At 42.4% G+C, this 27802-nt stretch overlaps 2 protein-coding genes across 6 annotated transcripts; one reads left to right on the forward strand and one right to left on the reverse strand.

Annotated features, from left to right (window-relative positions):
• Positions 1-721: 721 nt before the first annotated feature.
• On the reverse strand, positions 722-14360 carry LOC106602306 (tetratricopeptide repeat protein 39B). Of its 5 annotated transcripts, XM_045716492.1 has the most exons (19): positions 14148-14167; positions 13931-13948; positions 8773-8813; positions 8062-8166; positions 7665-7796; positions 7151-7227; positions 5999-6128; positions 5256-5361; positions 4941-5006; positions 4510-4633; positions 3911-3978; positions 3770-3829; positions 3348-3509; positions 2560-2651; positions 2221-2341; positions 2023-2134; positions 1738-1855; positions 1475-1591; positions 722-1387 (listed from the first exon to the last, which is right to left on the reverse strand). In XM_045716492.1, the coding sequence occupies exons 3-19, from the start codon at positions 8811-8813 to the stop codon at positions 1273-1275; spliced, it is 1746 nt and encodes a 581-aa protein (XP_045572448.1). In that variant the 5' UTR covers positions 13931-13948; positions 14148-14167; the 3' UTR covers positions 722-1272. The 5 variants fall into 5 exon arrangements, with proteins under 5 accessions (XP_045572448.1, XP_045572449.1, XP_045572447.1 ...); XM_045716493.1 differs by lacking the exons at positions 13931-13948; positions 14148-14167 and adding an exon at positions 14220-14360; XM_045716491.1 differs by lacking the exon at positions 14148-14167 and having other exon boundaries at positions 4510-4618; positions 13931-14141.
• A 438-nt stretch (positions 14361-14798) lies between these two features.
• LOC106602307 (snRNA-activating protein complex subunit 3) lies at positions 14799-27657 on the forward strand. Its single transcript, XM_014194856.2, has 9 exons — positions 14799-15159; positions 15487-15570; positions 15705-15786; positions 16103-16207; positions 16622-16771; positions 17526-17608; positions 18807-18965; positions 27135-27242; positions 27410-27657. Exons 1-9 carry the CDS (start codon positions 14930-14932, stop codon positions 27555-27557), a joined length of 1149 nt encoding a protein of 382 aa, XP_014050331.2. The 5' UTR covers positions 14799-14929; the 3' UTR covers positions 27558-27657.
• The last annotated feature ends 145 nt before the right edge of the window (positions 27658-27802 follow it).

Genomic DNA, 27802 nt, shown 5'->3' on the forward strand with positions numbered 1-27802 from the left:
GCTTGCGATATTCATGGAATGTTGTTCTTTACACCAGTGGTCAGTTCGTGTGGCTAGGGTGCTTTCATGTCTTGACATTTTTGTGTGAGTGCTTAGTCCGCCATCAGTCTCTGGGTGTGGTCGTGATTGGTATCCGTTGGTTGCTCAATATGTCTCTGGAGTTTTGTTGTGTGCTGTTGTGAAACATGTTGTGCAAATGCCCTCCTTATATATATCATTAGGTAAAACGTTAGATTATCTTTATTACAAATCTATGACTGTGCCACGTTGAAAGTCACTGAGCTCTTCAGTAAGGCCATTCTACAGCCAATGTTTACGAATTGAGATTGCATGGGGGTGGGCTCGATTTTATACACCTGTCAGGAACGGGTGGCTGAACTAGCCGAATCCACTAATTTGAAGTTGTGTCCACATACTTTTGTTTGTTTGATATATATATATATATATATAACCACCTGAAACATGTCGGTTGGAGTTTGTACAGTAAACGCGCTATAACAGAACCTGATTTGGATACAGTACTGAATAGTAACAAAAAGCATCCTCTGAAAACTGACTGAACAGTTATAGTTTGCTGCTCAGACAACAGTAATGTGCAGTTTGTAGGTGTGATGCGTTTTGTTAAGATCTGATAGTGACAACAAAATGGTCTCATTGTAGGATCTAATTGTCAGTGAATGAATGGCAGACAATTCATGCAAAACACAAAATCTCAAATTCATCCATTCCAACAGTTTTATTTGTCAATCTTTTGAGTAATCACTTAGTACAACGACAACTAAAACTTTGCATTTCCAGTGAACCTTCATATCTGTGAATAATTAAGAACCATGTGTTGAAATGTAAATTAATTGGTTAAATTAGTAGAAAATGAAACCGTTAGAGCACAATGTATAACAGCATAATGTGTATAGAACATATGTCTAAGAGAAAAGACAAACCCGACTCAAATCAAAGGCTAAACCCAAAACATTTAGGCCATATCCTAACCTAAGATCCAAGTGTGTAGCTCACACGTTTCTTGTAAATCACGCATCGATTACAATAGAAGATTTGTGCTTAAAATGAGCGCTCAAATCTCTAGTCATGATTCGGCCCTACAGAAAAGGGTCAAGTTCTCATATTGCAACATTTAAATTTTAAGTGCAGGCTTTTTCTAAGTGTACTATAATCAAGGCTCTTCCAAGTCTGTACACATCCATATCAAGGTAGAATGGACCCAAGACATTCAGCAATTCCTCGTTGGCAGTGGCGCCTTTTACCGTCGCGTCCTCAAGCTGACGTGCGGTGGGGTGGAAGTTTGGCCACCGAGGTCCCCATTGTGTTAAGGGCAGCATGGATACGGAAGTGTAGCCTTGACTCCATGCTATAACCCTTGTAGTTCAGCCTGTAAACATCCAGATATGTCTTAATTATTCATCCTAGGCAGTAAAAAAATGCATCTAAAGTAGTGCTGGTTTCAATTGACACTTACTTGGCATTTTCTATGGTGGTGGTAGCCTTCCCCAAATCTCCTTGCTGCTTGTAGAGAAGACCCAGTTCATACATGCTGTATGGCACCAGGTAGCGGTCATGCTTGATCCCGTTTTCACTGTAAAAACACCACAACAGATTGTGAGAAAGCCAACAGATTTATTACATTTGGCTGCATCAATAGTCTTAACCCCTGGGCTGCCCCCTGAGGAGCCACACAAACCACATTCCTCAATGATCAGTGAATGGCGATAATAGCCTTACCTGGAGATGACCTGTGTGAAGCAGAGTTGGGCCTGGTCAAGACGGCCCAGGTGTCTCAGACACAGCCCCTTCAGCATCTGGACCATGCACTGGTCATCCACGTGGTACTCTGATGGATCTGGGAGAGGAAGGAAGAAAAAAAAAAACTTTATTATTCTGTATTAGACGGGGGCTGATGGACCAGAAATCAGCCCTGGTATTTCTAACCTCAGACCATTTTTTCCCCCTTGAGACCCCCACACCGTCCCATAGATTAGACCTAGAGCATTGTGAAGGTAAACGAACTTGGGTCACTCTTCAGTTGCTCCTCTGCTTTCTTGATAGTGACCAGAATGCTCTCTGTCAGTTCAGGCCTTTTGCCAACAATGGTGAAGCCATTCCAAACGTATATCATTTCCTGTCATGAGGGAAATGCATTTTAGACCTAAATACTACATTTTAAAAGTTCACATATTGCTTTGAATGAATAAAAAGTGTTCTCACCACTGCAGGAATCAACAGCTTCACTGGCGTTGCGGCGCTGTACCGCTGAGCCTTCTTCGCGGCGAACTTCTCCGTTGGGATAGACTTCCCTGCCATCCGCAGCCGCAGGCTCTCCACTTGCCTATAAGACACATGAAAGTAGCCAAAACTATAAACCTTAACCCACCTTCCCTGTGTAACAGTGCCTTCCGTTCAGTTTATGATTCATATAAATATTACATTTATGCCATCCTGAAAATATAGTGATCTTTTTTTTGATGTGGACCTACTTTCTTTTCAAGTTGCATAGTATCTTTGGGTGCCATACAAATAAAATGCGTCTTTATTGACAACACATACCTGAACAACTGTTCCACATTCTCCCCAGTTTTCTTCACCTCCTCCTCTGGCATCATGCTGAGGATGGAAGCTTTCTGGAACACGTACACAGCCTGCCAGGAGAGACCAAAATTCACAATGAATATGTCCCATCTGTACCCAGACCTCCACGGGATATACCAGTTTTAGAACATGGGGGAGCTGTAAAGAGCAAGGAGGAAAGACCGTAAGGGTTAAATAAAAAAAATAAGAAAAAGGAGAGGAGAGTTACTGGAAAACTGGATAAGGACCTTAATCTGTGACCGGGAAGTAAAATGGTTTTAGTTAGGCTGCTAGGGCAGCAGGTAGCCTAGCGGTTAGTGTTGGGCCTGTAACCGAAATGTCCCTGGTTCATATACCCAAGCCGACAAGGTGAAAAATCTATCGATGTCCACTTGATCCTAAACTGCACCAGGGGCATCGTACCACTATGGCAGACCCTGTAAAACAACACATTTCACTGCACCTTTCCAGTGTATGTGACAACAACAAAAAGTGTGTGTACTATACCTGGGAACTCCATCCTAAATGTTTTAGTCAGGCTGCTACAGGTGTACTATACCTGGGACCTCCATCCTAAATGTTTTAGTCAGGCTGCTACAGGTCTACTATACCTGGGACCTCCATCCTAAATGTTTTAGTCAGGCTGCTACAGGTGTACTATACCTAGGACCTCCATCCTAAATGTTTTAGTCAGGCTGCTACAGGTCTACTATACCTGGGACCTCCATCCTAAATGTTTTAGTCAGGCTGCTACAGGTCTACTATACCTGGGACCACTTGCTCTCTTTGCAGAGAAGGTCTGCATACTGGTAGGCCTCCAGCCAGTCCTGCTGGAAGGAGTAGGACCACATAAGCTCCCAGTAACACAGATGGTGGATCTGACGCCACTCCTGCTGCGCCGCTATGCACTCCAGGAACTTCTTCTGGGCCTGGCGGACAGATACACAAAACAATGAGATATGGTTCTTGTTAGACAGAGGAGTACATTTTATAACTTGTAACATAGCAGACAGGGTCATATTCATTAGGGCACAGCATAGCAAAATACTTTGCAACAGAACACAAGCGTTTCTCATTGGACAAGTTTAGGAAGTTGCTCCCAGTTATGTTTTCCTCCATTTGGTACCCTAATGAATACTACCCAGGAAAATGTATGAAGATGCCATTCTTAAAAAGGGAGATTACTCACAAATTCAAAGTTACCCTTGAGCACAGCAATCCTGGCCTGGTAGAAGAGAATGAGGGCCCCCTAGAGAACAACCACAGTCGATGTTAACGGAGGAGAGGTGGCAAGTGGGAAGACCTTGCAGGAGGGGGACTGTTCACTTACATTGGGGAACTTTTCAATGTAGGGCTCCAGAAGAACATCAGACTCTACCAGGTTCGCCTCACCAGTACCTATAGAGAAGGAAAGACAAGGCATCAATCAACCCTAATGGCTGTTGTAAATTAAAACCCATTATCTAAGGATAGAATTGGACTGCCTGTGTAAATGTATCTTTTTCAATAATTCGTCTTTTGTCCAATCAGATCAGTTCTGAAAAAGATTTGACGTGAAAAGACCTGATTAGTCAAAAGATAAGAGATCACAACTGGGCTGCCTGTGTAAACACAGCCTAATAGTCCATACAAATGGATTAAATGCTCTTCACATAAGAAACCAGCTGGAGACAAAGTGACTTTGTAAAGCATGACTGAGACAGTTGATGATCACAGTACTGTAGTAACAATGGAGCAGTTTAGCATTGTCACCACCAGAGGGCATCCTTTATCCTCAAAACTCCAGTGGCCTGTGTGGCATTTGAGGAGTAGGTCAATGTTGCCCCTAGACACAAGTCTTAGGTCCTTTTGGGGTTTTCCCCAATTTAGGGTTCCCAGGTTATGGTAAGGTTTTGGGGAGGGAAAGCTGATCCTAGATCTGTACCTTACCCAGTATGACACTGATGTAGAGGTGGTACATCAGGAGGCACAGAGTGCTGAGGATGGAGCGCAGGCTGTTGCTGGCTGCCCCCTCCCTCAGCTGGGACAGACCCACTTCCTGTACAACAAGCCTCTGTCAACAACATACACTTCATTGCATCGTCATTGGCTTAATTATGAGGCATAATGGGAAGTAAACTAAAGAAATGTATAATTTAAAACATTTACAGATGTATTATTTTTTGACTTATGCAAGCACTCAGTTTTTGGGGGACAATAATTACTTTGAAAATAAAAAATATATATTAAAAAAAATAAATTAAAAAAAAGACTCCCCACTCGTACTATCCAAGAGAAAAGGAATATTTTGCAAGGCGGCCGGTGTGTGATGCTGAATAGTCTCAGAGAGAGAAGTGGTGAGACTGCTCCTCGTCACCTACCCGGTCTCCAGAGAAACCCATCCACTCCAGTAGTCTGAGGACCTTGCTCGGCAAGAGAGACAAATACTGAAAGAGGAAAACCAAACGGTAAAGATAGTGACCTCAGCATCTGAGGATCACAAAACAAAACCCCCCCTTGCATGTCAAAAAAAAAAAAAAAAAAAGCCAATAGAAAATAAAAACATTCATAATTTGAGTTGAGAAAAAATATTTGTAATCTTACATTTGACCGCTTTAGCAACTCTTATTAATCTGCCTGTCCTACCATCTTCTACCTCACCCATACCGCTGAAGCTGAAACACCAATGCTCTTACCAAGTTAAATGAACCAATGCCCATGTTCACACCGCTCCTGAAGTGAGCTTGTGTGCTCATCTGGTCAGACTGGTTCTTTGCCATGGTTGACCAAACATCACATTCCCTATTAGAGAGGAGCCAAACAGGTATTTGGTTATTTTATAAGGATCCCCATTAGACATTGCAAATGAAGCAGCTACTCTTCCTGGGGTCCACACAAAACATGACATAATACAGAACATTAATAGACAACAGCAGCTCATGGATAGAATGACATATTGAACTATGAACTTGAGTACACTATCAACCATGCAAGATCTCCCAAAATACTTGACTCTCAAATGTGACCCTGCTAAAAACAATCACTGCTTGATAACATTTGATTCATTTCTTTCTAGTGCATCAATTCTGTGAACAGTCATTCTTATACTGGAAGCACAGGAGGCTGGTGAGAGGATGGTGGCAGCGGCTAATAATAAACTGGAATGGAGTGAATGGTATCAAACATATAGAAACCACATTTGATGTGCTTGATACCATTCCAGCCATTACTTTGAGCCCGTCCTCCCCAATTAAGGTGTCACCAGCCACCTGTGACTGGACCACAAAAACACGAAACATAATATCCTTTTCACATTATAACATAATATCCTTTTCACATTATATATATATCAACCAGTTCATGTGAAACCAGGCCAGCTCAGTACAGCTTGGTTTGGGTCAGTCGTGTGAAGAAAAAAACCAAAAAAAAAACTGCCCACTTGTAGATCAGAAAGCTGTTGCGGATCTTGATGCCTCCTTTGATGAAGCTGATCATGCTCTCGTCCAGAAAAGTGAGTGCACCCTTCTGCAATAGCGCCTCAGCATAGCACAACTCCGCATGCATCTCCTCTGCAGCAGGCAAGGAACAAACAAAGAGATGCCCTTCATTCAGTCAAAGTTTAGAATAGACCCACACATTTAAACCAATGTGGATGTAGTATATGTAAACAGTGCATTCGGAAAGTATTCAGGACCCCTTCCAATTTTCCACATTGTTATGTTGCCTTATTCTGAAATTGATTAAATACATTTGTCAATCTACACACACCATAACAGGTTTAGACATTTTTGCAGAACATAGAAATGTATTTACAAAAGTATTCAGACCCTTTGCTATTGACCCTTTGAAATTGAGCTCAGGTGCATCCTGTTTCCATTGATCATCCTTGAGATGTTTCTACAACTTGATTGGAGTCCACCTGTGGTAAATTCAATAGATTGGACATTATTTGGAAAGGCACGCACCTGTCTATATAAGGTCCCAACGTTGACAGTGCATGTCAGAGCAAAAACCAAGCCATGAGGTCAAAGGAATTGTCCGTAGAGCACCAAAACAGGATTGTGTTGAGGCACATACCCAAGAAGAATCAAGGCTGTAATCGCTGCCAAAGGTGCTTCAACAAAGTACTGAGTAAAGGGTCTGAATACTTATGTAAACGTGATAATTGTATTATAATTTTTGGGAAATTAGCTAACATTTCTAAACCTATTTTTACTTTGTCATTATGGGGTATTGTGTGTGTAGATTGAAAACAATTGAATACGTTTTAGAATAAGGCTGTAACTTAAAATGTGGAAAAAGTAATGGGGTCTGAACTTTCCGAATAAACTATACTGTGCATATTATAATTTTGCTACAGCAAATAGTATTTTAACCCCATGTGTGCTGGGCATCCTGACGCATGATAACCCAAACAATAAAATACATGAAATCAATGAAAAGGCCAGTCATGAAACATGTATATTTCAATATGGATGACTCATACTACATACTCATTTTCACATTGTCATGCATCATACTACATGTATGGATGTCCAGATATCATCCTTTATAACCTACAACCATCACGGAGATAGTATGCCCATCACACCTTCAGTTAAGTCGTCAGCTGGCTGCTTGTAAAACATTTCAGTGATGGCCTCCACCATGGTAGTCTTCTTCCGGAACCTGTGAGATAACGTACTGTGTTAAAGTTAGAATCCTTAGTTGCTACATCCACTTTTGGACAAAAATGTATAATATGTACACTACGATTGATTCTTGAAGACTATAACACAAATGCCTCATGAGCTTAGTTCAACTGTCATACCCAAATTTACATTTTGGGTTCTGATGGGGTAACTCCAATGTTTGCAAACTAACAGTCCTTGTATCATCCATAGTTGCATTACTCCAGGTCCATCCTTCAGCTTTTTACCAAAACAGAGGCGGGGTTTCCGCTTAGCTATTGTTTAGATTCCAGACTCTAGCTCTAAGTCCTGCCATTGCCCAACAATGTCTGAATCTGACGCGTGAGATAAAGCTTCAATGCATTGGCAATTGAAACTCTATAGAACTAGATGCCCTACATTCATGTCATTTCTATGAGAGAAGCAAAAGCATACATCTGGCACGTCTGCAGAGACTCCTTCAGAGCAGTCGTGGCCTTTTCAACATCATTGGGTTCAAAGGTCATGCCCGCCTGCATGACCAACATGCTGCTGTAGCCCACGGCGTGGTACATACTCTGGCTCCTCCTGAAAGAACATGACAAAACCCTTCAGAAACAGAAACTTGAAGCATTTTATTGAGAAATGGATCCAATGTGACCAACCAATGAATATACACAGAGAAAATGGACAGTTTCTGGTAGCCAATTAGGACAATTTGCGTTGGCAATATTGCAGTAGAATACACCTTATCGAACAGGTCACCATCAATCACCATTAGAGACAGACATGAGCAGTTCATCTTAAAGGATGTAAAGCCTCAAGGCAAGCTATGATGGTGAATGGGACATACCAGGGTCTGAGGAGATCCAAGGCGTCTGAGAACCGGTTGTTGAGGAAGAGGTCAAGGGCTTTGGCACTATCCTGCAAGGCAGTCTCTAAATCCATCTGGGATTTCCTGGGAAGGGAAACAGAAGTGCAGATCAGGTGTAGTATGTCTCCAGTAATGTTCTACACATGGATGTCATTGGCTGCTTTTGACAGGTCTCTAGCAAAGGGTTACTCAAGTACTATTTGAGAAGGTCGGGTAACACAAAATGTCAAAGGTAATTTATTGGCGTAATAAAATAAACTCACAACCCATGCGATTCCAAACTATTCAAACCCCTCTTGCTGGCGTTGAGAATTTAGCAATTTTAAAGCTAATTTCCTGTAATTCAACACTCTTCCATGTCTTGTGTGTGTTTATATGATACCAGGGGTTAAATCCCAACAGAGTTCCTAAAAAACTTGAGTCTGTATTGACCCCGTTCTGGGTCCGGATTGCAGTCCACCAGTTGAGTATTGGGGCTATAGCAATCACAGCATGCGGCAGACGGTATTAAATATCTATTTAGATACAACACAATGTTGAATCTGTCTGCATCGGCTGAGATTTGTGCAGTAGGCATTAATACTGTAACTATGGTTACATAGCTTATGGACTTCTGATAGCTCTTTTAAATAGAGGGAAGATCTAAATCAGTGTGTATCTTAGCATAGACTTGTGAAGTAGGAGACTTACGTCTTATCAGGTACCAGGAGAAAGGGATCCTCTGGGTCCATCTGAAAGTCAAGGAAATCAAGTTTATCAACTGCACAAGGAGCCATCATCAGTGCCGAGCCAAACTGCAAGCCATTTGGCTGTGTTTATACAGGCAGCCCAATTTTCATATTTTTCTCCACTAACTGGTCTTTTGACCAATCCCATTGGAGCTTTTCACATCAGCTCTTTTTCAGAGCTTATCTGATTGGTCAAAAGGCCAATTAGTGGAAAAATATAAGACACAGGATAAGTGTAAACGTATCCTCTGAGAATCAATCGAAATACCATCGCAGTGAATTTATTTTTCTTCTTTGGTATAGCAGTACATTTGTCACAGGATTCCCATTGGATAATTGAGAGTGCTGGGCATTGTTCAAATTCCTTAAGTGTATCCTTCCTTACCCTCTTCCTTGGTGTTTCTAATCAGTTATTACTTCAAAAGGAAGGCAATAACAAAGTCACTTACAGTGAGGGGTTTATTAATCCTTGGTCACACTGCAGGCCTTAACGCTCAAATCAGTTTTGCTTTTCAAATCCGCTTTGGCATACTGACTGTCCAAACCGCAAGTTACAAGTTACCAAATCGGATGTGTGTGTGTTCAGACTGCAGTCATTTGCTAACATGGCTACGCTAGTTGTCATTGTAATGACAGGTGTGTGCGCAGTGGTGTAGGCTGATTGGTGGTGGTGCTAGTGGTTCCTATCACTAGGAAGTTATGTAACAAGCTAAGGTGACAATGCCTGCCATGGACGTTTCCCAGGTGCTTTGAATACTCAATCATAGTGTATAAAAATGTTTAGAGCTTCAAAGTATAAGATGGTCCAACTTTCAAAACGAGTCCTTTTTGGCTAGCCACAGCAGTCAACTAGCTAGCTGTTTAGCTCTCTAGCACACAAACTAATTTGTCAACAATTAACAAGCTAGTTAGCTACCACATGTTCTTGTCAAACTGTCGTAGCTAGCAAGCAACAAGATATGCAGAACAGTCTAAAACCACTTCAGGGCAAATAAATCAGATTTGACCGTTAAGACAAGTCACAGCGCCAGGAATCAGATTTGTACCGGACTTCAAACCACCTACAAAGGGGGTTTGAAATGTGTATTGAAATATCTGATTCCATGTGCATTTTGGCTGTTCAGAATGCAGGAAAAATAAAGACTTATAACAGAAATGCAATTTTTTTTTTATTTGAGTCATTTCAAACTGCCAATGTGAACAAAGCTTTAATACCCCAGGCATGCCCCGGGAGAACCAGGTTACTGTTGATTGCATTCGTTTTGGAAGCGAGCTGCTTCCTAGGCGTGAGCCAGGTGCCATTTTGGCCGATGGCGAAGTGGTCTCAAAACAAAAGTGACGTACCCATATACCGGTTCAAAATAGCCAATTTTGATGAGTGTCACTGATAACTGAACTAAATGACTACCACCCCATAGCACTCACTTCTGTCATCATGAAGTGCTCAGAGACTACTCAAGGATCATGTCACCGCCACCTTACCGGCCACCCTAGACACTTCAGTTTGCATACCGCCCCAAAGGAATACCTATGTAAGAATGCTGTTCAGTGACTACAGCTCAGCATTTAACACCATAGTACCCTCCAAGCTCATCAAGCTAGAGGCCCTGGGTCTCAACCCCGCCCTGTACAATTGGGTCCTGGACTATGACGGGCCGCACACAGATGGTGACGGTAGGAAACAATATCTCCACTTGGCTGACCCTCAACAAGGGTGCGTGCTCAGCCCCCTCCTGTACTCCCTGTTCACCCACGACTGCGTGGCCATGCACGCCTCCAACTCAATCATTAAGTTTGCAGACAACAAAACAGTAGTGGCCTTGATTACCAACAACGAAGAGATAGCCTACAGGGAGAAGGTAAGGGCACTCGGAGTGTGGTGTCAGGAAAACAACGTCAACAAAACAAAAAGGAGATCATGGACTTCAGGAAACAGCAGAGGGCGCACCCCCCTATCCACATCGAAGGGACAGCAGTGGAGAAGGTGGAAAGTTTTAAGTTCCTGGACGTACACATCAGACACTGAAAAGGTCCACCCACACAGAGTTAGTTGAAGAATGATCAACAGCACCTCTTCAACCTCAGGAGGCTGAAGATATTTGGCTTGTCACCCAAAACCCTGACAAACTTTTACAGAAGCACAATTGAGAGCATCCTGTCGGGCTGCATAACAGCCTGGTACGGCAACTGCACCGCCCTCAACGGCAAGGCTCTCCAGAGGGTGGTGCGGTCTGCACAACGCATCACCAGGGGCAAACTACCTGCTCTCCATGACACCTACATCACCTAATGTCACAGGAAGGCCAAAAAGATCAAGGACAATAACCACCCGAGCCACTGGCTGTTCATACCGCTACCATCCAGAAGGCAAGGTCAGTACAGGTGCATCAAAGCTGGGACCGAGAGACTGAAAAACAGCTTCAAAAACAGCAATCACTAACTCAGAGGCTGCTGCCTACATTGAGACCCAATCACTGGCCACTTTAATTGATTGACAACTAGTCGCTTTAAACGATGCCACTTTAAATAATGCATACATATCTTACATTACTTATGTATGTACTGTATTTTATACCATCTACTGCACCTTGGCTATGCCGATCGGACATCGATATACTTACATGTACATATTCTCACTCACCCCTTTAGATTGTGTGTATTAGGTAGTTGTTGGGGAATTGTTAGATTACTCATTACTGCACTGTCGGAACTAGAAGCACAAGCATTTCGCTACACTCGCATTAACATCTGCTAACCATGTGTATGTGACCAATAAGATTTGATTTGACATTGGGACACAGGAGCTGTACAGAAACATGCTCATAGAATTAGAATATCAGATTGGCCATCAATCTTCTTATGATGGGATTAATGTCAGTCATTTTGGTCAGGGATTTGGTCAACCATGTTTGCCAGCGCTGTGATAATATACTGATTAAAAATATAAACGCAACATGTAAAGTGTTGGTCCCATGTTTCATGAGCTGAAATAAAAGATACCATTAATGTTCCATATGCACAAAAACCTTATTCATCTCAAAGTTTACACAAATGTGTTTACATCCCTGTTAGTGAGCATTTCTCCCATTTGCCAAGGTACATCGATCCACCTGACAGGTGTGGCATATCAAGAAGCTGATTAAAGAGCGTCATCACACAGGTGCACCTTGTGCTGGGGACAACAAAAGGCCACTCTAAAATGTGCATTTGTCACAACTCAATGCCACAGATGTCTTGAGGGAGTGTCCACCAGAGCCTTTGCCTGAGAATTTAATGTTCATTTCTCTACCATAAGCCGCCGCCAATGTCATTTTAGAGAATTTGGCAGTATGTCAAACTGGCCTCACAACCGCAGACCACGTGTAACCACGCCAGCCCAGGACCTCCACCTCCGCCTTCTTCACCTGCGGTATCGTCTGAGACCAGCCACCCGGACAGCTGATTAAACTGAGGAATATTTCTGTCTGTATTAAAGCCATTTTGTGGGGGGGAAAACTCATTCTGATTGGATGGGCATGGCTCCCAAGTGGATGGCCTGACACCCAAGTGGGTGGCACCTGCCCAGTCATGTGAAATCCGTAGATTATGGCCTAATGCATTCATTTCAATCTAACTAACTCAGTAAAATCGTTAATTGTTGCCTTTATATTTTTGTTCAGTATATTTGCACACCAAAATTAACATCTGCTTCTCTGAATTGCCTTGTGAAAGTCTAACACTAAGATCATATTTTGTAACTTAGCTAGACATGTTGGCAATAGAACACTTTCAAATGCCCACCTGATCAGATTGCAATTTAGAATGGACCTTTTTAGAATGCGTAAACAGTAGTTGGGTGACAGCGGGGATGCAGGGTTGTGTTCCATAGAAAACAACTAAGTCAGCTTGCTCTAGTAGTTCCTCAACAGCACAGCTAGGAGAGCCCTATTGGTATGAAAATAAACAACTGAACAACTTGCTATTTAGAGCATTTCCACAAAATGCATGTCTTGTTTTTGGCTTCAAAGTCAATAACAAATGTGCATTGTCACACAGTGAGAACGATAATTGAGAATCCAAATAATGAATGATTACCTAGTTGGGCTAACTTTTTTACTTCTTGCTGTAGGCCAACATCATCCTCTTCCTGCATCCCTACTTGTAGCCTACCTGACTCTGGTATAATGCACTTTCACCTCTCACTATCAGTCTTGCATGTGCATCTTCCTGAATTAATATTAGATATTTTAACAGATCAATCTCGCTGGCATAACGCAAAATGATTTAGCTATAGTGTGGATGTAGGGCTGTTTTTGTTATGAGTTTATGAATATTTAATATGTAGCCTATAAACTGCATGGTTCCCCGTTTTTCGGTGGGAGGACAACACACCATTCATCGCGTGACTCCAATTTTACGTGGATATGGTGTTTATTATATCAATATTTGCGCATAAAGCCCTTTCCAATGCCATCTCTCCCATAACGAATTTTACGACACAAAAATATCCTACCATGTCCAACGAACAAATTAGGCCCATCTGTCTGCATTCATAAAATTGTACCGAAACCCATTTCCATCACAGCTGTCTTTGTTGATTTGTTTAGAAGGTAGCCTATGACTTTAATAGCATAACAACTGGGGATGGAAACGTGGTTAGTAAGGCTGCCCACTTAATTGTTACCCAGAAATGATTTGATATTGAGATAAAAACGGCAGCATTGGACCTTTTTAAGAACAACAAAACAATGAAGCTATTAGACATCTTCGACCAAATTACACTTTCCAACTCTAAAGTAATGTGTATGATGCTATACAAAAATTATTGAACGCTTCTATTGAAAGTAGGATTAGGGAAAATAAAATGTTGGCCAGTCCCATGATAGCAGATTATTTTGGTGTACATACAAATTACCCCCCAAAAATGTTATCACAATTTTAACCATAGAAGGGTCCTTTGGAAGAAGGACTGTTGAAATATGACATTATTGAAAATTGTTATTGAAATGTAACCACTGTCAAATTCATGGACAGATCTACAAGGACTGATCATCAACATCACAGATTCCCCCTTTAAAAAAATGTAGGCCTATTGAACGTTCAAATAATTAAAATAATTAAAAAGGCTAAAAGCGTCTTACCTTTTGGATGTTCCCATTCTTCACGTGAGCCATGTTCGATAGGACAGGAATGATTGTCAAATAAATAAGAAACGTTTTTATAAATACAATGGGGGGGGGAAATAGGTCTAAAAGATACAAGTTGATAAAAGAAAGAAGATAGTTCTCTCTGAATTTAGACGAAAAAATAGCTATTGGGCTTTGGAGTTAATCTTTCACCAGAAGGAAGAGAACTTACCCATTTGACACCTTTATTAAATAGCCTACTAAATTATGCATGGTGGGGTTTCATAATCAAGGACACACCCACCTAAATTGCAGGGCTCCCGAGCGGCGCAGCCGTCTATGGCACTGCATCTCAGCGCAAGAGGCTTCACTATAGTACCTGATTCGAAACCAGGCTGTATCACATCCTGCCGTGAATGGGAGTCCTATAGGACGACGCACAATTGGCCCAGAATGTGTTCTTAACTGACTTGCCTAGTTAAATAAAGGTTAAATACAAATAAAAAATGCAAAACGCAGCCCCACAATTAGCCTGTATTAGAGAGGGGGTTCGATTAATCTCGCCCGGGCACCCGTTTAGGCGTGTTTTTGCCGGGTTGAAAGTTGATTACATTCGATTTGGAACCTGGCTGCCCCACTCTGTCTTATGGCGAAGTCGGCGCAATGCAAAAGTGACGTAATTAAGCACGTGTAGAAATTATTAGGATTCTGTGATTGCTTTGGATAAAAACACTATCTGCCCTCCCAATGAAAACTAGTCATGGAAAGAGATGTATGTTTCTGGACGGTGCACTATGTTGACAAAATGACCGAGCGGCGGAGATTACTCTTCCATTTGAGATGGGCACTCCTCCCTCCCCGCTTTCGCTGGATGACGTGCCGGGTTTCGCCCGATTCAACCCGGGCCAGTGTAAAATAACTCAATCAATCGATAGTTTCCCTTGTATTTTCCCATCTCGAGACACTTCATTACCCAGAGTTACCTGGGAATTTTGACGTCATTTAGATGAAAAAATGGCGGCGGGCAGCAGCTCAAACGTGAACGAAAATATTCCAGTTTTTGAGTATAAAGACATAAACACCAAACCATTCCACGTTGGCTCATTCAGAACAGCATGGCTTGAGAAATTGAAACCAATTTACTATTCCTACGAGGAAAAATACGAAGAGACTGAAGATGCCGACTTTGCAAAGGAGATGGGAATCGCACCAGAAACTTTGGACGAACTGAAAGCTATCTGCAGGTTTGTACAGTAAGGGGTAGTTATACATGTATTTGGTACTCTAGCTAGGTAGCTGAAAAGCCATTGTGTCTGTCTAGTTGACAAGCAGTAACTTCTCAATATGCTAGTTATCGTTTGTCAATAATACGATGTTTTGGTGTTGAACTTCAGCGTCTGTAGTAGTGGACTTGGGATATCACTCCCCTTTGCTTTTGTTTTATGACGCATTTTAGAGTCTTGGTCAACTAGTTGTGTCAGAGATGGTTTTTATAAAGTGAAGGTTCAGACCCTTTGCTGTCAAATGACCCATCTGTTCTGTGATCTTCACATTGTTGAATTTTTTTCCAGCGTTGACACTCTTCGCTGTCAAGCTGAAGACGAGCCTCTTGACACCAACGTTGTGCCACCTGACCCCACTCTTCAAACACTAATGTAAAACATTACAACGTTTTTACTATACAAATGATATCCTAGACCATTTATACATGATACATGCACCAGTTCCATGTTCTGCAGACAGTTACTCATTCACTGCGTTAAAAAGGTGTTGCCATGTTCATGTTCAGACAGAGGAAGAAGAAGCAGGACTACAAAGGCACCCTGAGGATCGATAAGATCAGCAGAGTTGACCACTACCAAGACGAACTGGTTAGTTATACCCTGTGAAAGTAACCGCCCCTTCCGCTTTACTCCCGTGGTCTTCATGATTATATTATTTAAGTATATATTTGTTATATTTGTTTGGGGATGAATTTAATTCTACCTGGTGTTTGCGTTGCAGACCATTGCACACATTTTTCCCCCCCCTTGAATACCATTTAAAAATGCCTACAAAAGTTCAAAAACTTTAAGGCCACTTCTTGGAAAACAATGCCTCACTTGCATAGAGTATAAGCTGTTGGTATGACCTTTAACCTGTAGCGTGACTGACACACACACTTGTGTGTGTTGTTTGATCTTCTAGGAGAGCCTGGCGGTGGGTAAAAGGCCTGAGGACCCTGTTGACTTGGTGCCAGAAGGGGAGATAATTTTGAGCATCAACGTTCTCTACCCAGCCATATTTGAGAGAGTATGTGCAGTTTCACTTCTTCGTTTCCAAGTCTTTGTGAGAATCACCAAAAGTTGAAAAGCCTAATTCCAACAATCTTCATCATTAGACACAACAATAGATGTGCTTTTGTAAGACATGTACATTTACATTTTAGTCATTTAGCAGACGCTCTTATCCAGAGCGACTTACAGTAGCGAATGCATACATTTAATATATATATATTTTTTTGTACTGGCCCCCCGTGGGAATCGAACCCACAACCCTGGCGTTGCACACACCATGCTCTACCAACTGAGCCACAGGGAAGACTCCACATTATCTTTGCCTATTAATATAAATTATACCATGGCATTGTAGAATACCCATTTCTGATTGGCTTAAAGGGCATTCTAGAGCTTGCATTATTTCCCTATAACGTACATTCTCTTCCAGTTTAAGTATGTGAGGCCCCACATGACCCTTCAGATGCTGGGCTCCCATAGTCTGGTGGACCTGAGGGACGCTATCTGCTGTATCAGCGACCTGCAGGTCTTTGGAGAGTTCAGCAACACACCCGACATGGCACCGGACTTCATCAGCAAGGTGACACACACAGAGACATACTCAAGCTCAAACCATACTATTGTAATGGTAGGTGGCTGCTTATATTTCCCTGTTTCACACATGTACAAGTGTGTATTATACACGTGTGAAATGTCTTTTTTGCATATCCCAACTCCCCCTGAGATGCCCTCAGAGATTGGGGTCACGGCCAGGGTCAGCCATTATCAGTGGCGACCCTGGAGCAATTAGTGTTAGTCTTTGCTCAAGGGCACATAGGCAGGTTTTTCACGTTGTCGGCTCGGGGATTCGAACTAGCAGCCGTTTTAGTTACTGACCCAACGCTCTAAACGCTAGGCTACCGTCGGAATGTGAATCCATATTCGGTCGACAGTTCGTCTTAAAAAGTCGTCCCTTACATCACCGAGCAGTGCACAACAAACGAATGAATCCAAATGTTAGACGCTACCACCCCACATCCAAAACCGAACATTCAGTAGATGCCAGTAGATTTCTTGTGCACGGCTCGGTGACGTAAAGGACGACTTCTCAAGAAGAACCGTCTAGCGATCATGGATATACAGTACATTCCAACGTGGAACACGTGCTGCTACACAGGTAGTCATTGATTGTGAGTCTTGGAACACGTTGACTATGGAACAGGATTAGTAATAAATGAGATGATAAGGATGTCTAAGTTAGGAGCTACTCAGCCACACACTCAGAGGATAAGCCTACATAATAGGACTTGATCATCATGTCGGTGTTGGGTGAACCTTATCACTGTCTGTTTCAGGATCACTTCAAATCCGCCTTCTTCTACTTTGAAGGGGTCTTCTACAATGACATGCGTCACCCTGAGTGTCAGGACATGAGTGAGTAAGTGGCTCTCTCTCGCTTTCTCTGACATCCAACTGTCATCTGGCTACGTCGACTGGACTGACTGAACACTTCAGACGAGGCTTACTTGAACTCTCACCTTAGCTCATCCTGATCCTGTGAGAGAACATCTGTGGAAATGGGCTTGTAGAAGTCAGGGAGTAACCCGAAAAAGACAAAAGCCAGGCCTGTATAGTGCAGAGACGATACTGTAGAGCGTGAGAGGTAGGTGCAGATCCACAAAGTATTAAGACAATACTTTTTTCAGCCATAGAACTCTATATTGGATCGGAGATGGAGATTTGAGGAGGTTTTAGGTGCAGAATATTGCATTCGGTTTGCCTAACTATGACCCAGACTCAACTATATGCCTGGGTTAACCTTGGGGATGTGTCAGCGGAATCAACAGATGTTAGATTGTAATGGGCCACAATCCAGTTCTTTAAAGTGTCAAACCAGGCCACAAGACCCATTGGAAATAGGAAAATACTTTCTACATGCGCCCCTCTCATCCACTTAGCCATTTGCTCAGTATCTGCTATATCTAATGGATATTCATGTGCATTTTATTGATGAACTGGAAACAACCTTTAAGCCCAAGTATAATCAAATAATTTTGCAGACACGGCTAGTAAGTATACTGAACAAAAAATATGAACCCAACATGTAAAGTGTTGGTCTCGTGTTTCGTGAGCGGAAATAAAAGATCCCAGAAATGTTTCATACACACAAAGCCGATTTCTCTAAAATGTTGTTTACATCCCTGTTAGTGAGCATTTCTCCCATTTGCCAAGATAATCCATCCACCTAACAGGTGTCATATCAAGAAGCTGATTAAACGACATAATCATTACACAGGTGCACCTTGTGCTGGCCAACAATAAAAGGACACTCTAAAATGTGCAGTTTTGTCACACAATACAATGCCACAGATATCTCAAGTTTTGAGGGAGCGTGCAATTGGCATGCTGACTGCAAGAATGTCCACCAGAGCTGTTTAGGGCCTAATTTATTAATTTCAATATGAACTGTAACTCAGTAAAATCTTAAATTGTTGCGCTTTTAGATTTTTGTTCTGTGTAAATTAAGATGAATTTCCATTGCGTATTTTCTGGGTGTTGGAGTTCATATCTCTTCCTCTACTTTCTACTGTACTTTTCAAATTGGACAATAAAGTTGCATTGTACTACATTTCCAGGACCACCATTGATTGGGCAAAGACCAGAGACTTCCCCACGTTCCACAAGGCCAAGATGGAGGACACCAGGTTCTACGACCTGAAGGTGAAGGTGGGCTACCCCTACCTCTTCTGTCACCAGGGAGACTGCGAGCATGTTGTCATCATCACCGATATCAGGTCAGAGGTCATATTTTGTCATCCATATTGATACCTGAATTTTGAGCTTTGACTTGGTGTGTCGTTTCCCCCTACAGTGAGCTCCAAAAGTATTGGGACAGTGACACGTTTGTTGTTTTGGCTCTGTACTCCAGCACTTTGGATTATAAATGATACAACTATGAGGTTAAAGTGCAGACTGTCAGCTTTAATTTGAGGGTATTTTTTATCCAAATTGGGTGAACCATTCAGAAATTACTGCACTTTTGTACATAGTCCCCCCCCCATTTTAGGGGACCTAAAGTATTGAGACAATTTCAAGTAAAATGTTTAGTATTTGGTCCCATGTTCATAGCACGCAATGACTATCAAACTTGTGACTCTACACATTTTTGGGATGCATTTGCTGTTTGTTTTGGTTGTTTCAGATTTATTTTGTGCCCAATAGAAACTCATGGTAAATAATGTGTTGTCATTTACAATAAAAGTGACTCCAAAATGACACACTACATTATTTATCATGGATTTCTATTGGGCACAAAATAATCTCAAACACAACCAAAACAAACAGCATATGCAAGAGCGAATATAGTAGACAGTTGCTGTCAAACTGATTGATGTGCTTTGCTGTGTCCTTTTGGTTGACCTCTTAATGACATCCTCTCTGGATGTTCTCACTATATTTAGTGTGTCATTAGGTAACTTGACAGGACACCTGTTTCTTTGAAGTAAAAAATGCGTTTGAAGTTTGAACTTGTTGATATCTAAGTGACATCCTCTCAGGTGATGTGTAGTGAACTTGTTGATCTCTAAGTGACATCCTCTCAGGTGATGTGTAGTGAACTTGTTGATCTCTAAGTGACATCCTCTCAGGTGATGTGTAGTGAACTTGTTGATCTCTAAGTGACATCCTCTCAGGTGATGTGTAGTGAACTTGTTGAACTTAAAGAAATGTGCTTTAAAATAAAAATATGTAAAAATAAACTTTTCGGGGAGGCTTGAGTTTGAACTTCTGATAGTTCAAACAGTTGGGAAGTTTTGTAGTGGAATTGTTGTGAGCGTGTGACCCCTTGTAGAATGAACATGAAAAAGCTATTTCAAATCACATTTGAAATGCTTGTGTTTCTAGTTCCGACAGTGCAGCAATATCTAACATGTAATCGAACAATTCCACAACAACTACCTAATACACACAAATCTAAGTAAAGGAATGGGATAAGAATATATACATATGAATATATGGCTGAGCAATGAGAGCGACCATAGGCAAGACGCAATAGATTATATAAAATACAGTTTATACTTATGAGCTGAGTAATGCAAGACATGTAAACATTATTAAAGTAACTAGTGATCCGTTTATTAAAGTGGCCAATGATTTCAAGTCTGTGTAGACGGCAGCCACTCTGTGTTAGTGATGGTTGTTTAGCAGTCTGATGGCCTTGAGATAGCTGGGACCGAGAGACAGCTGCTTTGATGCACCTGTACTGACCTCGCCTTCTGGATGATAGCTGGGTGAACAGGCAGTGGCTCGGGTGGTTGCGGTCCTTGATCTTTTTGGCCTTCCTGTGACATTAGGTGATGTAGGTGTCCTGGAGGGCAGGTAGTTTGCCCCTGGTGATGCGCTGTGCAGACCGCACCACCCTCTGGAGAGCCTTGCGGTTGAGGACGGTGCAGTTGCCGTACCAGGCTATGATTCAGCCCGACAGGATGCTCTCAAATGTGCAGCTGTAAAAGTTTGATGGTTTTAGGTGACCTGTTGTTGCACCTTCTTCACCACACTGTTTGTGTGGGTGGACCATTTCATTTTGTCCGTGATGTGTACGCCCAGGAACTTAAAACTTTCCACCTTCTCCACTGCTGTCCCTTCGATGTGGATAGGGGGGTGCTCCCTCTGCTGTTTCCTGAAGTCCACGATCATCTCCTTTGTTTTGTTGACGTTGAGTGAGAGGTTATTTTCCTGACACCACACTACGAGGGCCCTCACCTCCTCCCTGTAGGCCGTCTTGTTGTTGTTGGTAATCAAGGCCACTACTGTTGTGTCGTCTGCAAACTTGATGATTGAGTTGGGGTGAACAGAGTACCGAAGGAGGGTGAGCTTTCACCCTCCACGACTTGGGGCGAAGGTGAGGCCACTACCGGTTGTGTCCCAGTGCCTAACAAACTTGAATAAGTCGAGAGTCTATGGTGAGCCAGCTGTAGATGCAGCATAGTCCCTCTTCGGAGGATGCGTGGCCTCTATGAGCCGCTCAAAGCACCGGTGCGATAGTAATTTAGTTCAGTGCCTTTTGGGACAGGAACATTGGTGGATCTTGAAGCATATGAGGACGCAGGAAAATAGCAGTTGGTCGCGCATGCTCTGAGTAGCGGTGGCACTCAGGTTAACACGTTTAAATGTCTTACTCACGTCGGCCACGGAGAAGGAGAGCCCACAGTCCTTGGTAGCGGGCAGCATCGTTGTCGCTGTATTATCCTCAAAGTGGACAAAGAAGGTGTTTTAGTTTGTCTGGAAGCAAGACGTCCGTGAGGTGCCTGGTTTTCCTTTTGTAGCCTGTGATTTCCTGTAGACCCTGCCACGTATGTCTTGTGTCTGAGCCATTGAATTGCGACTCCACTTTGTCTCTATACTGACATTTCACTTGTTTGATTGCCTTGCGGAGGGAATAACTACACTGTTTGTATTCGGCCATATTCCCAGTCACCTTTCCATGGTTAAATGTGGTGGTTCACACTGTCAGTTTTGCGTGAATGCCGTCATCTATCCACAGTTTCCGGTTAGGTTAGGTTTTAATAGTCCCAGTAGCTACATCTCCTCTACACTTCCTTATAAGCTCATTCAGACTCAGCGTATACTTCAATATTATTCTCTGAGGCTACCCGGAACATGTCCCAGTCAGCGTGATCAAAACAATCTTGAAGTGCGGATTCCGATTGGTCAGACCAGCGTTGAATAGTCCTTAGCACGGGTACATCCTGTTTGAGTTTCTGCCTATAGGAAGGGAGGAGCAAAATGGAGTCGATCACATTTGCCGAAAGGAGGGTGGGGGAGGGCGTTGTATGCATCGCGGAAGTTAGAGTAGCAGTGACCCAGTGTTTTTCCAGCGCGATCAATATGCTAATAGAATTTAGGTAGCCTTGTTCTCAAATTTGCTTTGTTAAAATCCCCAGCTACAAAAAATGCAGCCTCCGGATATATGGTTTCCAGTTTGCATAAAGTCTAGTGAAGTTCCTTGAGGGCCGTCGTGGTATCGGCTTGAGGGGGGATAGACACAGCTGTGACGACAACCGAGGAGAATTCGGTCAGCATTTGATTGAGTCATTCTAGGTCGGGTGAGCAGAAGGACTTGAGTTCGTGTATGTTACAATTACACCATGAGTCGTTAATCATGAAACACAGCCCCTGCCCTTCTTCCTGGAGAGATGTTTATTCCTGTCGGCGTGACGCACAAAGAATCCAGGTGGCTGTACCGACTCCGACAGCAAATCCCGATAGAGCCATGTTTCCGTGAAAGTGTTAGAATCCTTGATGTCTCTCTGGAAAGCAACCCTTGCCCTAATTCCATCTACCTTGTTATCTAGAGACTGGACATTAGCAAGTAATATACTCGTAAGCGGTGGGTGGTGTGCGCGCCTCCCAAGTCTGACCTGAAGACCGCTCCATCTACCTCTTCTCCGGCGGCGTTGTTTTGGGTCAGCATCTGGAATCAGTTCAAATGGTTCGGACAAAGGATCCGCTTCGGGAAAGTCGTATTCCTGGTTGTAGTGCTGAAAAGTTGATGTCGCTCTGATACCCAATAGTTCTTCCTGGCTGTATGTATGATTTTCTGGGCTAACAATGTAAGGAATGATACATAAAAAACCAAAATACTGCAAAGTTTCCTAAGGCCTAGAAGCGAGGCAGCCCTCTCTGACGGCGCCATTTTGGTCAACCCGGGTAGGTCTGCCTGTGTATAAGTCAGTCTTAGGCTTGTCCTGTGAACACTGCTAGCGAGAAGAAACCTCGAGAGAGAGAAACAGAACTTTAAAGAGAAAAAAAACATGGAGTTGTTACTTTCTGACACGCACATGATGACCATAACATCGGAAGTAGGATGCAGGCTTCAACAGAAAAAGGGCGTAGTATAAATCAGCACTACAAAAATATGTTTTCTACATTTGTGCAGAACCCAAATACTACCCATAAAGGTGCTGGGAGATCAAGTGGTTATGTCTAATGGACAGCTATGGGGTTATGCGTTTGATTACCCAGCCTGTAGAGTGAAGCTCTATACCTTAGCCGAAGGAGAAGAATATACAGACCAAACCTTGAGTGGAATACAGGCTTGAGGACTGGGATGTGTTTCACAAGTTGGTGTGTCATGAGCTGAGAGTTAGCTCAAAGGGTTATTTATACCTTGTAGGAGGGTAAGGGTTATTTATGTATTGTACAAGGGGTAGGAGGGCAAGTGGGGGTGGTGTTCGGTTAGTCAGTCCCAGGTCAAAGACGGACATGCTCTTCTCTAAGAACAGTAATTAGAACAGTCTTTTAATATTGCATAGAAAACTAATAATTTGAATATGTATGCTTACATTTCTGTACTAAAGATCTAAGGGATTTAAACCCATCCCAATGGGTTCTTGGGATGTGTGTGTCAAATCAAAATCAAATTATATTTGTCACATGCGCCGAATACGAAAGGTGTAGTCCTTACTGTGAAATGCTTACTTAAAAACCCTTAACCCACAATGCAGTTAAGAAAAATAGGATTTAAGAAAATATTTCCTAAATCAACTAAATAAAATAAAAAATGTAACAATAACGAGGCTATATACAGGGGGTACCGGTGCGGGGGTGTCAGGTTACAAGCAGGGGTATTTACAAGCCGCGACGCGTCTGCAAGCTCGGAACTCTCGGCGTCTAACAGATAACGCCATAATGCGTTCAATATTATGAACTTAGGGTGACCCTAGGTTCACAACATGATTAATGACTTGGGCACCCACAATGTTTCTGCTTATGAAGCAATAAATGATCGACAGGCTTAAAACCACCTAAAAAATATAATTGTGCTCTTTAACGATGTGTTCTTTACTAATGACTTAAACAGATCATTTTACCCCCTTAATAACCTTTTACTGCAGTGGGCTAAATCAGGGTCACAGTGATTTCTTGGGAGTCTTAAACAAATCTACTTTGAAACAGAAGCATACATGAGACACACAGTTATGGGCTTGAAAAAAGAAGGCACCTGAACTATGTCAGATATAGAGTTTACATTTATTCAATTGAGTTTGCGTCTCAATATGACACACAAAATACATCACAGCAGACTGAAATGTAACAAAACGCCTAGTGTGTTTATTGAGCTGTACACTGATGCTCAGTTGGTCAATATTCCCCTTCAGTGATTCCCCAACATCTTGTCAACATGTGCTTTTCCACATTGTTACATTACAGCCTTATTCCAAAATTGCATTAAATAAAACATTTTCCTCATCAATCTACACACAATACCCCATAATGACATTAGTGAAAACAGGCATTTTAAAATATTAGCAAATGTATAAAAAATATAAAACAAGCGTACCTTATTTACTTAAGCATTTAGACCCTTTTGCTATGACTCAATTGAGCTCAGGTGTATCCTGTTTCCATTTATCATCCTTGAGATGTTTCTACAACTTGGGAGTCCACCTGTGGAAAATTCAATTGATTGGACATGATTTGGAAAGGCACACACCTGTCTATATAAGGTCCCACAGTTGACAGTGCATGTCAGAACAAAAACCATGCCATGAGGTTGACAGAGGAATTGTCCGTAGAGCTCCGAGAGAGGATTGTGTTGAGGCACAGATATGGGGAAAGCTACCATAAAATGTCTGCAGCATTGAAGGTCCCCAAGAACACAGTGGCCTCCATCATTCTTAAATGGAATACTTTGGAACCACCAAGACCCTTCCTAGAGCTGGCTGCCCGGCCAAACTGAGCAATCGGGGGAGAAGGGCCTTGTTCAGGGAGGTGACCAAGAACCTGATGGTTACTCTGACAGAGCTCACGGGTTCCTCTGTGGAGATGGGAGAACCTTCCAGAAGGACAACCATCTCTGCAGCACTCCATCAATCAGGTCTTTATTGTAGAGTGGCAAGACGGAAGCCACTCCTCAGTAAAAGGCACATGAGAGCCCGCTTGGAGTTTGCCAAAAGGCACCTGACCATAAAACAAGATTCTCTGGTCTGATGAAACCAAGATTGAACTCTTTGGCCTGAATTCCAAGTGTCATGTCTGGAGAAGCATGGTGGTGGCGGCATCATGCTGTGGGGATGTTTTTCAGCGGCAAGGACTGGGAGACTAGTCAGGATCGAGGGAAAGATGAATGGCGCAAAGTACAGAGAGCGATCCTTGATGAAAACCTGCTCAGGACCTCACACTGGGGGCGAAGGAAGGTTCACCTTCCAACAGGACAACGACCCTAAGCACACAGCCAAGACAACGCAGGAGTGACTTCAGGACATGTCCTTGAGTGGCCCAGCCAAAGCCTGGACTTGAACCCATCGACCATTTCTGGAGAGACCTGAAAATAGCTGTGCAGCGACGCTCCCCAGCCAACCTGAAGAGAAGAATGTGAGAAACTCCCTAAATACAAGTGTGCCACGCGTGTAGCGTCATACCCTAGAATAATTGACTTAATCGCTGCCAAAGGTGCTTCAACAAAGTACTGTGTAAAGGGTCTGAATACTTATGTAAATTTAATGTTACTTTTTTTGTATATATTTTGCAAACATTTCTACAAACCATTATGGGGTATTGTGTGTAGATTGAGTGGGGAAAAAAACATTATGTTACAGCCTTATTCTAAAATGTAACAAAATATGAAAAAAGTCAAGGGGTCTGAATACTTTCCGAATGTACAAAAAGTGTGTTCATTTGTAAACGGGTCACCTGATGTGGTTGAAAATAAGCTCAAATTTAAGCTGACAGTCTACACTTTAACCTCAGTCATTGTATCATTTAAAAACCAAAGTGCCGACTACAGAGCCAAAACATGTTGCTGTATCTATGAGAAATCAATGTGTCAGAAATCAGTTCACCTTACTCATCTCAGTACTGTGAAGAAGGCCAGATTTCTGGTAAGACAGCAGGTCAGGGGAAAGTGCTGCACTTTCTAGATGAATAGGATCAAGTAATTTCTTTGATAAATTCACTCACATGATAAAGAGCCTTGAGGCTTTCCAATTGATCTGTATTGTAGGTCAGCCTTTTCAGCTTTCTGAGACTGATTTGATTTTAAGTTTTAACATTCTTCTGACTGGTTTTCTTTGCTGGAGGCACTAACTATGCATGAAGGCTGGTTTTGTGGCATGACGTTTCCAAGAAGGCCTCAGTGCTGCCAGTAAAACCGTTACCAAACTGTGCTGGTTCAGATATTTTCCCATCACTTTGTCCTTTTCAACACAGTTTTTATTGACTTAACCTTTTATTTTGACAGGGAGTGAAGGCTGAGATCAAGGTCTCTTTTCCAGATGAGCCCTGTTTAATACAACACAGAATACATTCATTAAAAAAAAATTAGCATAGTGTTTTGCTTTTCATGTATTGTGTCGTTTTAAGACATTCTTCAGTAAAAAGATACCCTAGGAGCCATCACATGCCCTAGACCAGTGTTTTCCAAACCGGTCCTCTGGACCCCAACAGGTGCACGTTTTGGTTTTTGCCCTAGAACTACACAACTGATTCAAATAATCATCAACCTTTGATCATTTGAATCAGCTGTGTAGTGTTAGGGCAAAAAACAAAATGTGCCCCCCTTGGGGTCCAGAGGACTGAGTTTGGGGGAAAAAGTGCCCTAGGCCTACAGCGCAGGGGTCAAACTCATTCCACGGAGGACCGAGTGTTCGCTCCTCCCTTGTACTTGATTAATTAAGGTCAGCAAATAGTAAGGAACTCTCCTCACCTGGTTGTCCAGGTCTTCATTAAAAGGAAAAACAAAAACCAGCAGACACTTGGCCCTCCATGGAATGAGTTTGACACCCCTGCACTGAGGCACAAATTCATCATATTTTAAAGTGCATTGGAGATCATTCCACGCTAAAGGTGAAAGGTTCCAGCCACTATGGTGGATACTTAACAAGGCTAGCTCAGTACAGCTTGGTTTGGCTAGGTTTCATTAGTGTGGACATGTTTTTTATTTTATCTCTGTCCAATGTTTCCAGACTGGCTCATAAGGATGACTGCCTGGATAGGAAGCTGTACCCTCTCCTTACCCACAAGCACAGGGTCATGACCAGGAAGTGTGCCGTGTGTCACGTCTACATCGGCAGGTGTGTAGAGAAAATATGTCACCCACAATAAAAGATCATCTTTACTTGGGTTATGAGTTTTCCCCTTTTACATGACCTGGCCAAAGAAACATCCCTAATAACTGACTGTACATTAGTTTTAATTCATTACAAGTTGTCAGTGTACTAATTTGACGTTTTGTTTTCAGATGGTTAACCACAAATGATCCATTTGCCCCAAATGACCCGTGTCTTTTCTGTGAGCGGTGCTTCCGCATGCTTCACTACGACAAGAAAGGAAACAAACTAGGACAGTTCCTGGCCTACCCTTATGTGGACCCTGGGGCCTTCAACTGAGCTGGTCCCATGTTACTTACGTTTCTCCCTTCTACTGCTGTGCAGTATTGGCACATTGGGAATTTATTTCTATTGGCATTAAAGCACTTTATTTACAGTTCTATTTGTCTTGGGATTCATGATCACATGGAAATGTTAATTAATAAAGCATTTTTTTGCTGTAGTCATCTAGAATTGTAAAGCTCATATTGAGACTGTTCGTTTTGGATTAATGAACCTTCAGTGGTGAGCTGGTGATGTCACCA

The sequence above is a fragment of the Salmo salar genome, chromosome ssa04 (genome assembly GCF_905237065.1).
Source record: "Salmo salar chromosome ssa04, Ssal_v3.1, whole genome shotgun sequence".
Taxonomy (NCBI): domain Eukaryota; kingdom Metazoa; phylum Chordata; class Actinopteri; order Salmoniformes; family Salmonidae; genus Salmo; species Salmo salar.